This window comes from Lepidochelys kempii, chromosome 20 (genome assembly GCF_965140285.1).
Source record: "Lepidochelys kempii isolate rLepKem1 chromosome 20, rLepKem1.hap1, whole genome shotgun sequence".
Taxonomy (NCBI): domain Eukaryota; kingdom Metazoa; phylum Chordata; order Testudines; family Cheloniidae; genus Lepidochelys; species Lepidochelys kempii.
In genome coordinates this window covers 24,192,388-24,206,341 of record NC_136399.1, presented here as the reverse complement: position 1 = coordinate 24,206,341, position 13,954 = coordinate 24,192,388, and the positions used below count along the sequence as shown (strand labels likewise).

The 13,954-nt window shown below is 59.3% G+C and overlaps 1 protein-coding gene across 6 annotated transcripts; it reads left to right on the top strand.

Annotated features, from left to right (window-relative positions):
* Positions 1 to 2,924: 2,924 nt before the first annotated feature.
* Positions 2,925 to 13,528, top strand: ACP5 (acid phosphatase 5, tartrate resistant). Of its 6 annotated transcripts, XM_078849508.1 has the most exons (7): positions 3,265 to 3,386; positions 6,706 to 6,853; positions 8,686 to 8,758; positions 9,582 to 9,851; positions 10,426 to 10,553; positions 11,122 to 11,467; positions 12,054 to 13,528. In XM_078849508.1, the coding sequence occupies exons 4-7, from the start codon at positions 9,582 to 9,584 to the stop codon at positions 12,294 to 12,296; spliced, it is 987 nt and encodes a 328-aa protein (XP_078705634.1). In that variant the 5' UTR covers positions 3,265 to 3,386; positions 6,706 to 6,853; positions 8,686 to 8,758; the 3' UTR covers positions 12,297 to 13,528. The 6 variants fall into 6 exon arrangements, with proteins under 6 accessions (XP_078705637.1, XP_078705638.1, XP_078705634.1 ...); XM_078849511.1 differs by lacking the exons at positions 3,265 to 3,386; positions 6,706 to 6,853 and adding an exon at positions 2,925 to 3,182; XM_078849510.1 differs by lacking the exon at positions 6,706 to 6,853.
* The last annotated feature ends 426 nt before the right edge of the window (positions 13,529 to 13,954 follow it).

Below are 13,954 nucleotides of genomic sequence, written 5' to 3'. Positions count from 1 at the left end.
TCACCCCTGCGCTGGCATGGCCTGGCGGCAGGATGCACCTGGTCAGCCTAGCAGGATGCAGCCGGCCCCATCTGCTTCCGGCCCCTTCCTGCCTGCAGCCTGCTGGGTGGTGGGGGTGAGGGAGGGCGTATGGGGGGTGCAGCAAGTGGTCTCTGTCACAAACAGGATGCGCATGGCAGAGACCCCCTGCAGGTGGCAGCCTCCCCCACACCTCCCTCACGTATGGGGGGCTCCTGGCTAAGGCCTTGAAAACACCCAGGCCAGGAAGTCTGGTGCCCAAAGGGTTAATGGGGAGCTCACCCCCACATTAATTAGCAAGGCCCATCATCATTCAGCCCAGCACCCCAGAGCAGAGGGCCAGGGAGGGGGCAGTTAGTTGTGGCCTGTGGCCAGACTGAATGTTGTGGGTTGTGTTGAGTGGTTGTGTACAGGGAGTATGTGTGTGTGCAGGGTGTGGGGGGTCTGTGTGTATTGGGTGTCTGTTTTGTAGGGGGGTGGGTGTGTGCAGGGGGGTGTACACCCCTAACAAACTGACATCCCCTGGTCCCAAGGGGTTACCTGTGAGCACCCCTGGGGGCAAGGCCCAGAGGCATGAAGAGTCTGATGCCACCTGCCAGGCTCATCCTCTGTGGGGTGGGGCATGCATGGGGCGGGGCGTTTCCATCATGCACAAGCCCCAAAATTCTTCATTCCGGGCCTGGGTGAGGCTGGTCTAGGCCAGGCTGAGCTGGTAGGGGCTGGGCCAGGACAGGCCAGTAGAGGCCCCAGCTCTGGGAGGGGAGTGGGGTCTAGTGGTCAGAGCAGGGTGGGGGTCTGGGCTCCAGGGCTCCTGGGTTCTATCCCTGGTTCTGGGTGAGGCTGTGCCGTGCCAGTGAGGATCATGCCCTGCTGGCAGAGCTGTCCCTGGCGTGACACACCCCAGCAGCCCCCCGGGCACCCCCATGCACCATACAGGTTCTCCCCACTCCTGTTCTTGTCCAGGGTCTGGGGTCCTAGGCCAAGCTGCCCCTCCCTAAGGGATCCCAGCCCCCATGGGGTGTGGCTGTCAGCAGGACCATCCCCCCTTGGTAAAAAGCTGGGAGACCCCCCCCAAGGGAGAGATACCCCAAACCTGACATGCACATCCCCCAGTAGAGAGCCTAGCTCTGGGAAGGGAGTGGGGTCTAGTGGTCAGAGCAGGGGGGCTGGGAGCCAGGACTCCTGGATTTTATCCCCAGCTCCGGGAGGGCAGGGAGGTCTGGGGGTGGGTGAGTGGGTCTGGGAGCCAGGACTCCTGGGTTTTATCCCCGGCTCCGGGAGGGCGGGGGGTCTAGTGGGAGAGGGGGGTCTGGGAGCCAGGACTCCTGGATTTTATCCCCGGCTCCGGGAGAGCAGGGGGTCTAGTGGGAGAGGGGGGTCTGGGAGCCAGGACTCCTGGGTTTTATCCCCGGCTCCGGGAGGGCGGGGGGTCTAGTGGGAGAGGGGGGTCTGGGAGCCAGGACTCCTGGGTTTTATCCCCGGCTCCGGGAGGGTGGGGGGTTTAGTGGGAGAGGGGGGTCTGGGAGCCAGGACTCCTGGGTTTTATCCCTGGCTCTGGGAAGGGAGTGGGGTCTAGTGGTCAGAGCAGGGGGGCTGGGAGCCAGGACTCCTGGATTTTATCCCCAGCTCCGGGAGGGCCGGGAGGGCAGGGAGGTCTGGGGGTGGGTGGGTGGGTCTGGGAGCCAGGACTCCTGGGTTTTATCCCCGGCTCCGGGAGAGCAGGGGGTCTAGTGGGAGAGGGGGGTCTGGGAGCCAGGACTCCTGGGTTTTATCCCCGGCTCCGGGAGAGCAGGGGGTCTAGTGGGAGAGGGGGGTCTGGGAGCCAGGACTCCTGGGTTTTATCCCCGGCTCCGGGAGGGCGGGGGGTCTAGTGGGAGAGGGGGGTCTGGGAGCCAGGACTCCTGGGTTTTATCCCCGGCTCCGGGAGGGTGGGGGGTCTAGTGGGAGAGGGGGGTCTGGGAGCCAGGACTCCTGGGTTTTATCCCTGGCTCTGGGAGGGGAGTGGGGTCTAGTGGCTAGGGCCAGGGACCGGGAGACGGGAATCCCGAGGCCAGCCCTGTGCTACGCTCAGCAGCAGCGCGGGCCTAGTTTTCCCACTGGGGGGCGCTGTTGCTCCTCCCGCGTCACGCAGCCTCCAGCTGGGCATCGTCTGGGTGGAAAGTCACCGCTGGGTCCAAACGGCTGCAGTTTCCCACGTGGCCACCGGGGGGAGCCCGCAGCACACGTGCTGGGGGCTGTGCGGCGCTGGGGGGGGGGGGGGGGGGGGGGCGGGGGCTTGCTGGCTTTGCAGCCTTGCACCCGGGGCTCCCAGGGGCTGGCCCTCCGCCAGCACAGACCTGAAACCGGCCTAGCTCCAGCGGCCCCACCCCACGAGTATCCGGGGGCTCAGCTGCGCCAGGGCCACGAGCCCGTCTCGTCTCCCGGCTACTGCTCCCCCCGTCCTGAGCCCTGCGTGTGACTCACGACGCTTCCCGGGGGACCCACCGCTGCCCGGGGACAAAGCTCCCACACGCTCACAAGCTGCTGCCTCGTTTCCCCGCGCATCCCGCCGTCGGCTCTTGTTCCGCTTTCCCGCACTGCTCCGATTTTTCCGCCTCCTCTTCCGAACGCCGGCGGGCTCTGCACGGAAGCGGGGGGCTCGCCCACCCAGCAGCCCATTCCGAGCCTTGGGCCAGGTCTATGCTCCGGAGCTTCGACCGGCGTAGCGACGGCCTCACGGCTTCAGTGGAAGAATTCGTCTGTCGCCCAAGCACTGTCTACACTGGGGGGGGGAGGGGGGGAGGTCAGTTTCCCTCAGTCTCGGGGGGGTGGGAGGGGCTGCTGTACGTTTCCAGGGGAGACCAGCCAGCTAGGGCAGTGGCTGCCTTCTTGGCATGGCCCCATCGCTCAGGCGGGTGGGTTTTTCACACCACCCTCCCTGGCTGGGGGCAAACCCTCTCCCCCAGCCGGGTGGATCTGATTGGAACCAGGCATTGCAGGGGCCCGGCCTACGTGTGAAAGGCCTGGGTTTAGCTCCAGCCCAACTTCCCCCTCGGGTTTTCAGTATGAAGAGCCTCTCAAAAGCCACCAGCTTCTGACTGAAGCGAGACCAAGTGCTGAGACTGCTCCAGATTCCTTCCTAGCCTGCACCTCGGCCCCTTCCCGGGGCGCCTCCCAGCTGCAAGGTGAGCTTGGCCTTTCCCTTCTCCTGGGATGTGTTCAGGTCTGGATTCACCAGAGGTTAATTCATTCAGGGCAGAGGGCGGGTGTCTCTGAGGGAGGCTTTTAGATTAGTCAGCACAACATACAACAACATCCTCTGGCTCCTGGAGAGGCGAGGTGCTGAATTCCCCCCAAAAGGCAGGCAGGGGAGCTGCCCGGGACCTCGGGTAAGGACACCCCTTTCGGTGACGGGACGCTGGCTGCTCTGGAGGAGCCCTGAAGTGGGTCAATCTCTCTCCACTTGGCTGCTTCCCAGTGCTGGGTTCAGCTCACACGGAGCAGCCTTGAGCTCTGCCTGGTTCTCTTTGAATCTGAGGCCCTGTGTGACCTGGGGGAGTGGTGGGGGAGGGGGATCTGCCCCAAAGGGACTCCCCCAGTGTGAGATGTGCTGTTAGGGCACCCCCCCACACACATTTATTGCTGGGCTGGGGGAGGGGTTGGGTCTAAAGATCTCCCCTATGGAGAGGGCCTGGGGGCTCTGTAACCCTGGCTGGTTTCACCCAGGCCCTGCCAACAAGAGGGGCCTGCGGGATGTGGGGAGATCTCTAGGGACCAAGATGTTTGTCTCTGAAACTCCACATCCAAACCCTCTCTGGGGAGAGTGAGAGGATCTAACCACTAGGTCCCATATCACCCCCTCCCAGAGCCAGGGATAGAACCCAGGAGTCCTGGCTCCCAGCCCCCCTCTCAGAGCCAGGGAGAGAAAGAACCTGGATCTCACTGCCCTCCCCACTAGACCATGCTGTCTCTCTTATACCACAGTGGTGGGAGGGAGGCCAGATTAGCGAGGGACCAGACTGGGTTTCGTGGCATTGGATTTAACCTCTTGGAGGCCACACTGTGTACTCCCCCCCCGAGCACCGGCAGGCCTTTGACCTGCCGTGGCATGTGATCCAGCCCTTCCATTCCCCAGCCACATGTGTCTGACTCAGGAGCGGGGCCCTCTCTGGCCTGAGCAGGGTGGGGCCTGAGGCCAGCCTAGAAGGCCTGGGTGTGGGGAAAGCCCTGCCTTGGGGGGCTGGAAGTCTGAGGCGAGCAGGAGGGAGATGGGGTTTTGTGTTTACAGCAGGCGGGGATGGGAGCCAGGACTCCTGGGTTTTCTCCACTGCTCTGGGGAGGCAGTGGGGGGTCTTATGGTTTCAGCAGGGGGCTGGGAGCCAGGACTCCTGATTCTATCCCCAACTCTGGGAGGGGAGTGGGGTGTAGTGATTAGAGCAGGGGGTTGGGAAGCACCTTCCCTCTCCAGAATTATATTTAGACAGAGGGAAGTCTCCCTGTGCTGACGCATCCTCCCTGAGCCACCTTGATTTCCTCCCTGCCAGCAGCCGGGGGGGCGGAATCATTGTTTGATCTCACAGGAGCCGGGTTATTCCGGGCTCACAGCTTCCTAGAAATAGCCTGGAGAGGCTGCTGAGAGTTGCAGACAGTGTCATAGCTTCACAGGGCAGCTCAAATGTGCCATGCAACACAACTGCCTGGGAACAGAACCCAGAAGTCCTGGCTCCCAGCCCCTCCCCTTGGCCCTCACTCTACCCTTTAGGCCCCGGTCCCTATGCCAGACCTAGGGATAGAACCGAGTCCTGACTCCCACTCCTGTCCGCACTGACCTGTGTCTCTGTCACACTGGCTGGGAAGGGCTCAGCACAGAGAATCCTGGTCATTTGGTAGTGCAAAGCCCCGTGAACATCAGCGTGCGCAGCTATAGTAGATGTCAGCCCGTTCATTCAAAGAGTATTTAGTGCTGGCTCTGGAGTGTAGGAAGGGGGTTCTCTCCCCAGCTCTGGGGAGGGACGGGGTGTAGTGATTACAGCAGCGGGGTCAGGAGTCAGGACTCCTGGGTTCTCTCCCCAGCTCTGGGGAGGGGAGGGGTGTAGTGATTACAGCAGGAGGGACAGGAGTCAGGACTCCGGGTTCTCTCCCCAGCACTGGAGAGGGGCAGCATGTAGTGATTACAGTAGGGGGGACAGGAGTCAGGACTCCTGGGTTCTCTCCCCAACTCTGGGGAGGGGCAGGGTGTAGTGATTACAGCAGGGGGGTCAGGAGTCAGGACTCCTGGGTTCCATCCGTAACTTATACAGAAGCAGCAGGGAGATTCCACTCCTCCCCCCACCCCACTACTGACTGACCGTACCCGAGGTGCCCCAGCCTGGCCGCAGGACCCCTCCAGGGGCAGAGAGGCTCAGTTCCCACTGTCTGTTCAGCTCCCAGTCCCTCCCCGCCTGCCAAGTCCCACTTTCTGTCTCTGAATCTCGCCAGCGAATCTTGGATTAGCAGGCGCAGCCCGGGGGGCTGGAACGTTGACTCAGATCAAGGGGATTTCAGGGGCATTTACTCAGGTGACCCTGAGCAGCTAATGCTCTCTAATTATCCCAGCTTGTCCTCTGGGCTGCGACTCCTTGCAGCTGGGCTACTGTCAGGGGCCAGCGGGCCAGTGGCTTCTGGATCTTGGTGTCAGGGCAGCCGGCCGGGCGGCCGGCCGGCCCTAGGACCTTCCTTCATGGTGAAGGACATTGGGCGCCAGAGGGAGGACGGAGCCTCCGGCTGGGCCCCATGTCACCTGGGCAAGGCCCTGGGTCTTGTGTCCAGGGGGAAGCTCCTTGACCTTTGCCCTGTCTCGGACTGTGCCAGGCACGTCTTCTGGTGTCCCCATGACGCCCTCCTCATCATGGGTGTAGTCTGGGCGGGGGTTAGGGGCGCTGTGCCTCCGAATTGCAAGTCTTAGGCAGGTGTGGAATTTGTCCCCCTGTGCGCGGCCCCACTGGCCTGACTGGAGCTGCCCCCTATGCTCCTCACTCAGATGCCGTGCGCCAGGGGGCTGACCTCTGGGGCCGCTGCAGCCACACAGGAGCCCCCTGATCACTAGCCTGGGGGGGGTTTGGCCATGTGGCCAGGTGCCGTGAGAGCCCCCTGGCCAGGTAGCTCTGCCAGGGCTCCTCAGTCCCAACCCACAGTCCCATGCTATTCCAGCCCTGGCTCCCCCCCCAACCCCCGCCCTTAGCCCTGTGGTGCCCCTCAAGCCTGACCTGCAGCCCCCTGCTAGCCCAGCCCTGGGCTCGCCAATCCTGGCCCACAGCCCCCCCCCCCCCCCCCCCCCGCTATTCCAGTCCTGGGCCTCAGGTTCACTTTAACTTCCAAGCAGCCCAGGGTTGCTGGGTGGGGTCAGGCGCCGCATGGTTAAGTGCCTGGCTTGTATTTGGCTTCCTAATCAGCTGGGGCGTGATTGAAGGGTGCACTGCAGTGTGACTAGAACTGCGGCTGGTTATGGGTCGGTCACATCACATGACTGCGGGGGTGGGGGGGAAGGAGCCGTGGGTCATCGGGCAGCCGTTTCTCCATCACACTCTTAATAATCAACTTTGCTGCTTGGAGCTGCTTCTGACACGTGTGGGGAGGGAGAAAGCCACAAGTGCTCAGATCCCACCCCCCCACCCCCCCGCGCTCAAGTTCCCCTTTTCAGGGCCTGATAAAATGTCCCTGTTGGCACAGCGTCCGCAGTGGCGACCGGACAGCTCCCAGGTGGCACCACGAGGGCTCCCCGACGGCGGGCGGGGGCATCTCTGAGACCGAAGCAGGCAGGGTTTGATCCCTGACAGCCCCACGCTCCCCTCAGCGCCTAGCGGCGAAACTGACAAGCGTAAGTTATCTCCTTTGCCAGCTTCATCAGCGTTGCAGCTGGTGGCCTCTTCCCAGCCCCCGCCGGGGTCTCTGCCTCTGTCTCCTTTGCATTTTCTGTCTCCTTCACCTGCTTCCTGCTTCACCCTCTTCCTGTTCAGCGATGGCGCTGCTTTGGCCTTGTTACAGCGCGTCGCCCCCTTCGAAGCTAAGCTCCAGCCCGCAGCTGTCCTGACGCCCCAGAGGTGTAGCAGCCCCGCTGTGCCGGCTAGCACTCTATTTCCGGGTTTTAGCCGCTGCCCATCACTGTGGTATCTGGGCTGCTTGCATGTCAAATCGATGGCAGTTGCCAAGTCCCTGGGAGGGGGGGGGGGGGTTAAATGGGGTTCCTGGCACTTTTCCCCTTTCGGGCTTTATTATATCTGTATTGGTTCGGAACCGCCCCAGGCTACTGAGCTGCTAGATTTGATGCAGGTGGGAATTTTTGGTACGCTCTGGTATGTTTGAGTGTGAACGGCTCAGAGATGGGCTGGGACTGCACCCTTCTGATCCAGTGCTGGACTGGGAGCAACCCCAGCAATCTGGGGGTGCTGGGAGGAGACAACCTAGCGGACAGAACACTAGTCTGCGAGGCAGGACACTTCCCTGCTCTGTGTCTGTTTCCGGGCCCCAATTTTAGCTATTTAGGTTCCTGGTTCTTCAGGCCAGGGCCAGTCTCTCTGCCAGGAGTCTGGGCATTAATCCTGCATTAATTCATTAATCCTGCTTCAAACCCGGACCTCCTCAGGTGAGCTGAGAGCACATGGAAGCTGCAGCTTTCTCATCCGAGAGATAGTTTGTCATAAAAATAAAGGGAAGGGTAACCACCTTTCTGTATACAGTGCTATAAAATCCCTCCTGGCCAGAGGGTTTCACCTGTAAAGGGTTAAGAAGGTAAGATAACCTCGCTGGCACCTGACCAAAATGACCAATGAGGAGACAAGATACTTTCAAAGCTGGAGGGGGGGAAACAAAGGGTCTGTCTGTCCCTGCCATGCTTTTGCCAGGAATAGATCAGGAATGCAGCCTTACAACTGTTAGTTAGGTTTCAGAGTAACAGCCGTGTTAGTCTGTATTCGCAAAAAGAAAAGGAGGACTTGTGGCACCTTAGAGACGAATCAATTTATTTGAGCATAAGCTTTCGTGAGCTACAGCTCACTTCATCGGATGCATACTGTGGAAAGTATAGAAGATCTTTTTATACACACAAAGCATGAAAAAATGGGTGTTTACCACTACAAAAGGTTTTCTCTCCCCCCACCCTACTCTCCTGCTGGTAATAGCTTATCTAAAGTGATCACTCAATGTGTATGATAATCAAGTTGAGCCATTTCCAGCACAAATCCAGGTCACACCCCCCCCAAACCCACTCTCCTGTTGGTAATAGCTTGCCTAAAGTGATCACTCTCCTTACAATGTGTATGATAATCAAGGTTGGCCATTTCCAGCACAAATCCAGGGTTTAACAAGAACGTCTGGGGGGGGGGCGGTAGAAAAAAACAAGGGGAAATAGGTTACCTTGCATAATGACTTAGCCACTCCCAGTCTCTATTCAAGCCTAAGTTAATTGTATCCAATTTGCAAATGAATTCCAATTCAACAGTCTCTCGCTGGAGTCTGGTTTTGAAGTTTTTTTGTTGTAATATCACAACTTTCATGTCTGTAATCGCGTGACCAGAGAGATTGAAGTGTTCTCCGAGTTAGTAAGTAATCTAGCTAGAAATGCGTTAGATTTCCTTTTGCTTAATGGTTGGTAAAATAAGATATGCTGAATGGAATGTATATTCCTGTTTTTGTGTCTTTTTGTAACTTAAGGTTTTGCCTAGAGGGATTCTCTATGATTTGAATCTGATTACCCTGAAAAGTATTTACCATCCTGATTTTAGAGGTGATTCTTTTACCTTTTCTTTAATTAAAATTCTTCTTTTAAGAACCTGATTGATTTTTCACTGTTCTTAAGATCCAAGGGTTTGGGTCTGTGTTCACCTGTACAAATTGGTGAGGATTCTTATCAAGCCTTCCCCAGGAAAGGGGGTGTAGGTCTTGAGGGGATATTTTGGGGGAAGACGTCTCCAAGTGGGCTCTTTCCCTGTTCTTTGTTTAACAAGCTTGGTGGTGGCAGCATACGGTTCAAGGACAAGGGAAAGTTTGTACCTTGGGGAAGTTTTTAACCTAAGCTGGTAAGAATAAGCTTAGGGGGTCTTTCATGCAGGTCCCCACATCTGTACCCTTGAGTTCAGAGTGGGGAAGGAACCTTGACATAATCCCTGCCCTAAAGAGCTTGCAGCCTAGAGGCTGGGTGGGAGGGGAAACTGAGGCACAGAGCTGGGAAGGGATTTGAGCAAGGTCACACAGTGAGTCAGTGGCAAAGCTGGGAATAGAACCCAGGAGTCCTGGCTCGCACTTCCTGGCTGTAGACACAAGAGTGATGTTGAGAACCCAGGAGTCCTTGCTCTCTGATCCATCTTCTAATCACTGAAACACACTCCCATTCTGGAACTTGGAATAGAACCCAGGAGTTCTGGGTCCCAGCCCACCTCTTCCAACCCAGCAGACCCAACCCCCATCCCAGAGCTGGGATAGAACCCAGGAGTCCTGACTCATCCCTTGCCCTAACCCCTGCCTCCCTTGCTGAGACTGGGTTCAATGCTTTGGCCCAGCGCAGAGCCCCTCCTGTTGCTTGTGGTTGCATCTCCCACCTTTCCCCACAGATGGCAGGTTACCTGTGTCTCTCCGCGCTCCTTCTGGTGGCTCTGCCGACCCCCTATGCCAGCCCGCTCTCCGCCGGCTCCTCCCTGCGCTTCATCGCTCTGGGGGACTGGGGCGGGGTGTCCAATCCCCCCTTTCACACGGTGCGCGAGGTGGCCACAGCCAAGGAGATGGGCCGTACGGTGGCAGCGTTGGGCGCGGACTTCATCTTGTCCCTCGGCGACAACTTCTACTACAACGGGGTGCGGGACGTCAACGACAAGAGGTTCCAGGTAGGGAGTCCTTGGGGGTCCCCCCACAGCACACAAGGACTGGGATCCAGCACTTGTTTATGCAGGGATCCCTCATCCTGAGCTGAGATGTGGCCGTCACTGGGGTGGGGTATGGCACCTATTTAACTGCACACAGCACTTGAGTTTAGGCCAGGGAGACTTCTATCTCCATTAGAAACTGAAGGATGAACCTTGGGTAGAGACAGCCCTCTACCCTCCCACCCAAAAAATCTTGGGGTGTCACTACACCGCTACAGCCCCTTTACTGAAGGCGGCGCCCCCGTGTGGCCCTGGCAGGATGCACACGTCAACCAACAAGGAAACTGGCTAGCGTGAGCCTCCTGGCTGCAGTGGTGGGCGTGGGTGCGTTAGGGGTTATGGCACGTGAGGGGTAAATATCTTCATGGTTCCCCACCCCGCCAGGGAACGACTGGGTTCCAAATAACAGCCATGAGTGAGATCTGTCTCCCCGTCCAGTGAGGACAGCGCGGGGGGTGGGGAAGGACTGGCAGGCACGGCTCCCCCCGATTGTGAAATGTGAACACGTTCTCTGCCATCCCCTCTCTTGGGGCAGGACACCTTTGAGGCTGTGTTCAAGGCGCAGTCGCTGCGCAAGGTGCCGTGGTATGTGGTGGCCGGGAACCACGACCACTCAGGGAACGTCTCGGCTCAGATCGCCTACAGCAAGGTCTCCAAGCGCTGGTAAGGGCCCCCCGCACCCGCCCAACCCTCCTGCATCCTGCTACATTGGGGCTCAGAGGGATGGGGGTTAGATCCCCTTCTACACCTGCAGCCCCCTACTATCCCAGCTCCGGGCTCCTCCCAGCTCTGCTGGTGCCCCTCAATCCTGACCTGCAGCCCCTTGCTAGCCCATCTCTGGGCTCCCCTCCCACAGCTCTGCAGGTGCCCCTCAATCCTGACCTGCAGCCCCTGCTAGCCCATCTCTGGGCTCCCCTCAGTCCCGACCTGCAGCTCCTGCTAGCCCATCTCTGGGCTCCCCTCCCACAGCTCTGCCGGTGCCCCTCAGTCCCAACCTGCAGCCCCCTGCTAGCCCAGCTCTGGGCTCCCCTCCCACAGCTCTGCTGGTGCCCCTCAATCCTGACCTGCAGCCCCCTGCTAGCCCAGCTCTGGGCTCCCCTCCCACAGCTCTGCTGGTGCCCCTCAGTCCTGACCTGCAGCCCCCATGCTGATCCAGGAGACTGCGGGGGGGGGGGGGCATGGAGATCAGCTCTAGTTTAACATTTGACATCCCTCCCCCTCCGTTCTGCAGGAACTTCCCCAACTACTACTACAGCCTGAAGTTCAAGGTCCCCAAGAGCAACGCCACGGTGGCTCTCCTCATGATCGACACTGTCACCCTGTGTGGGAACTCGGACGACTTCCAGTCCCAGCAGCCCCAGCAGCCCCTGGACGTGGGGCTGGCCCGCAGCCAGCTGGCCTGGCTCCGCAAGCAGATGGCTGCCTCCCAAGACGACTACCTGCTGGTGGCTGGCCACTACCCGGTGTGGTCGGTGGCCGAGCATGGGCCCACCCATTGCCTGGTGAAGCACCTGCAGCCACTGCTGCTCAAGTACAAGGCCACTGCCTACCTGTGCGGCCATGATCACAACCTGCAGGTAAGCGGGGGTGGGGGACACTGGAGCAAGGTTGTTCCCTCTGGTCTATTCCACAGGGCTCTGAGCACCCCTGCTAGGGAGATGTCCATCAACTCCCTGCTAGCCCGTCGCACTCCGCCCCAGCCACCCTGGGCAGCACTGGCCGAGACTCAGCCAAGGGTGTAAGTCAACAGCAAAGGTGGGACTAGAACCCAGGAGTCCTGACTCCCAGCCCCTCACCCAACCCAACCCCTAGACCCCACTCCGCTCCCAGAGCTGGGACTAGAACCCAAGAGTCTTGGCAAACAGCCCCCCCCCCCCCGGCTCTAATCCAGTAGACCCCAAACAGTTCCGAAGTGAAGGAGCCCAGTTAAGTTCCCTCCCCCATCCACCCCTCTCCAGAGATCAGCTCTGTCAGTTGATACTGTTCTGTGCCCGCCAGGCAGGGGCGCTAGCTTGCAACGTGCTGCCCTGCCCCAGAGCAACCCCAGGGGGCACGACGTGCACGCCTCCTGCTCACCCCAGCATGGGGCGGGAGGGGGGGAGTACCCAAGCAGCAGGCGTATGGATCTGCTCTGACCCCCCCGCCCCCATCTTCCCCGATCAGTACCTGCAGGACAAGGCTGGCGTGGGCTACGTGCTGAGCGGGGCCGGCAACTTCATGGAGAACTCACGGAAGCACGATCACAAGGTCCCCAAGGGCTACCTGCGCTTCTTCTACGCCGAGCCGGCGTCCCTGGGCGGCTTCGCCTACGTGGAGATCGACAGCAAGGAGATGAGTGTCACCTATATCGAGGCCAGCGGCAAGTCCCTCTACAAGACCTCCCTCCCCCGGAGGAGCCGCCTCTGAGACCCCCTCCCCACGCCCCCATTTAGGAGGGTGCAGGAAGTAGGGGTTCAGAGCTCACTCCTCTTTCGTTTGGCTCTAAGGGAAACGCTGTGAGAGGCATTGAAGCTGTCTGATTTTTAAGGCTCCTGCATCCAATCTCTGGGGGAATCCGCCCCTGGAGAACCCCCCCCCCCCGCCCTGTTTATTGCTTGATCCTCTCTTCCCTCCTCAATAAATCATTCCAGCCCCCTTTGACTCCCTCAAACCAATGGTGGCTTTGGGGCCCTCCCCATAGGTTTCTGTGTCCAGGACCCTTTGCAGATGGGCCAGGGGAATCAGAGTCTGTGCTCCCTTTCCCATCCACACCACCCACGTCCCCGGTGAGACGTCCCTGTTTCTTTGCCTGCTGCACACACGCCTCCCCGCCCTGCTGCTCGGAGGGCCCAGGTTGTGGGTTTCCACTGAGATATCACTGGGTTGGTTGGGGCCCGTCTCCTGCCATCTCCTCTCTCTATCCCACTTCTAGGGGCAGCACATGGCTGCTGTGGGAGAAGGGTGGGAATACGCAAACCTTTCCCCGGGCTGTGGCAGGCTGGAGATCCGGGTTTGACTCCTGGCTGTGCCAGAGTCCCCTGAGTGACCGTGTCTTCCTCTCTTTAGGCACCAGCTCCCCTCCTGTAAAACGGGGCTAATGGCCCTTTCACGCTCCCCTCTTTGCCTTCTGAGGCCGTAAATTCCTTGGGGATGGCCTCTGAACAGCTCCTCCTCTGCTGCTAATGCATAAATAACCTAACAACCAATGCTCTCAGGAGAGCTATTCCCTCATCCTGCCACCTGGAGGCGCTGTGACCTTCCTTCCTCTTCTCAGGTACAAAATCCTCATAGCCACATGCTAGGGGACTGGGAAGCTGAGTTTTGTTTTTGCTGACCAGTAAACTGTATTGTGCCAGAGGAGGACGCAGTACTGCCCAAATCTGACCTCGGGCTCGTGTTTGTGTTTTCTGAGATGACTGTTTTTCGCCCTCACATACTGACCGGTCCTGTGTGCTTCCTCCCAGTCTAACTGTAAAAAGGGGCGGGCGGGCGGGCGGGCGTGTGAGCCCCATGTGCCTGTCAAAGACTTTTAAGTTCTGGAGAAACTTCTTCTTCACCCTCTGCAGCATTGCACCTGTGATCTGTTGCTCCCTGAAGCTGCTGCAAAGGGAACAGACTCTTCTAAGTGTCTTTCTTGTGACTATTTTCAATAAATTATATTTTAAAAAGTCCGATTGTTTCTCTCTCCACAGCCCGGCGTCCACACCTTGCAAACAATGACATGTTTTCCCATTGGGGAAACCGAGGGGGAGACTGAGCAGGACGGTTGCTCAGCCGATGCCCCTCATTCCCGAACTGCAGCCCCCTTGCTCCCCGAGCTCTGGGCTCACACACACAGAGCTCTGCTGGTACCACACACAAACAGTCCTGCCCCACAGCCCCTGCTCCTGGGCTCCCCTGCCAACGCCCCTCAATCCTGACCTGTATTTCCCCCTGTTCTTCCAGCCCCACGTTTCCTCCATGCACACAGCTCCGGTGGTGCCCCTCAATCCCAACCCACATTCCCCTTCCCCTGCCCCTACATCTTGGCCCTCAGCCATCCCTTCCTGTTCCAGCACTAGGCTCCCTGCACTTGAAGCTCTGCT

Coding starts and splice junctions, on each gene's coding strand:
- ACP5 (XM_078849511.1), top strand. CDS start 9,582: ATGGCAGGTTACCTGTGTCTCTCCGCGCTCCTTCTGGTGGCTCTGCCG. Junction 9,852..10,425: donor TCAACGACAAGAGGTTCCAG/GTAGGGAGTCCT, acceptor CTCTTGGGGCAG/GACACCTTTGAGGCTGTGTT. Junction 10,554..11,121: donor AGCAAGGTCTCCAAGCGCTG/GTAAGGGCCCCC, acceptor TCCGTTCTGCAG/GAACTTCCCCAACTACTACT.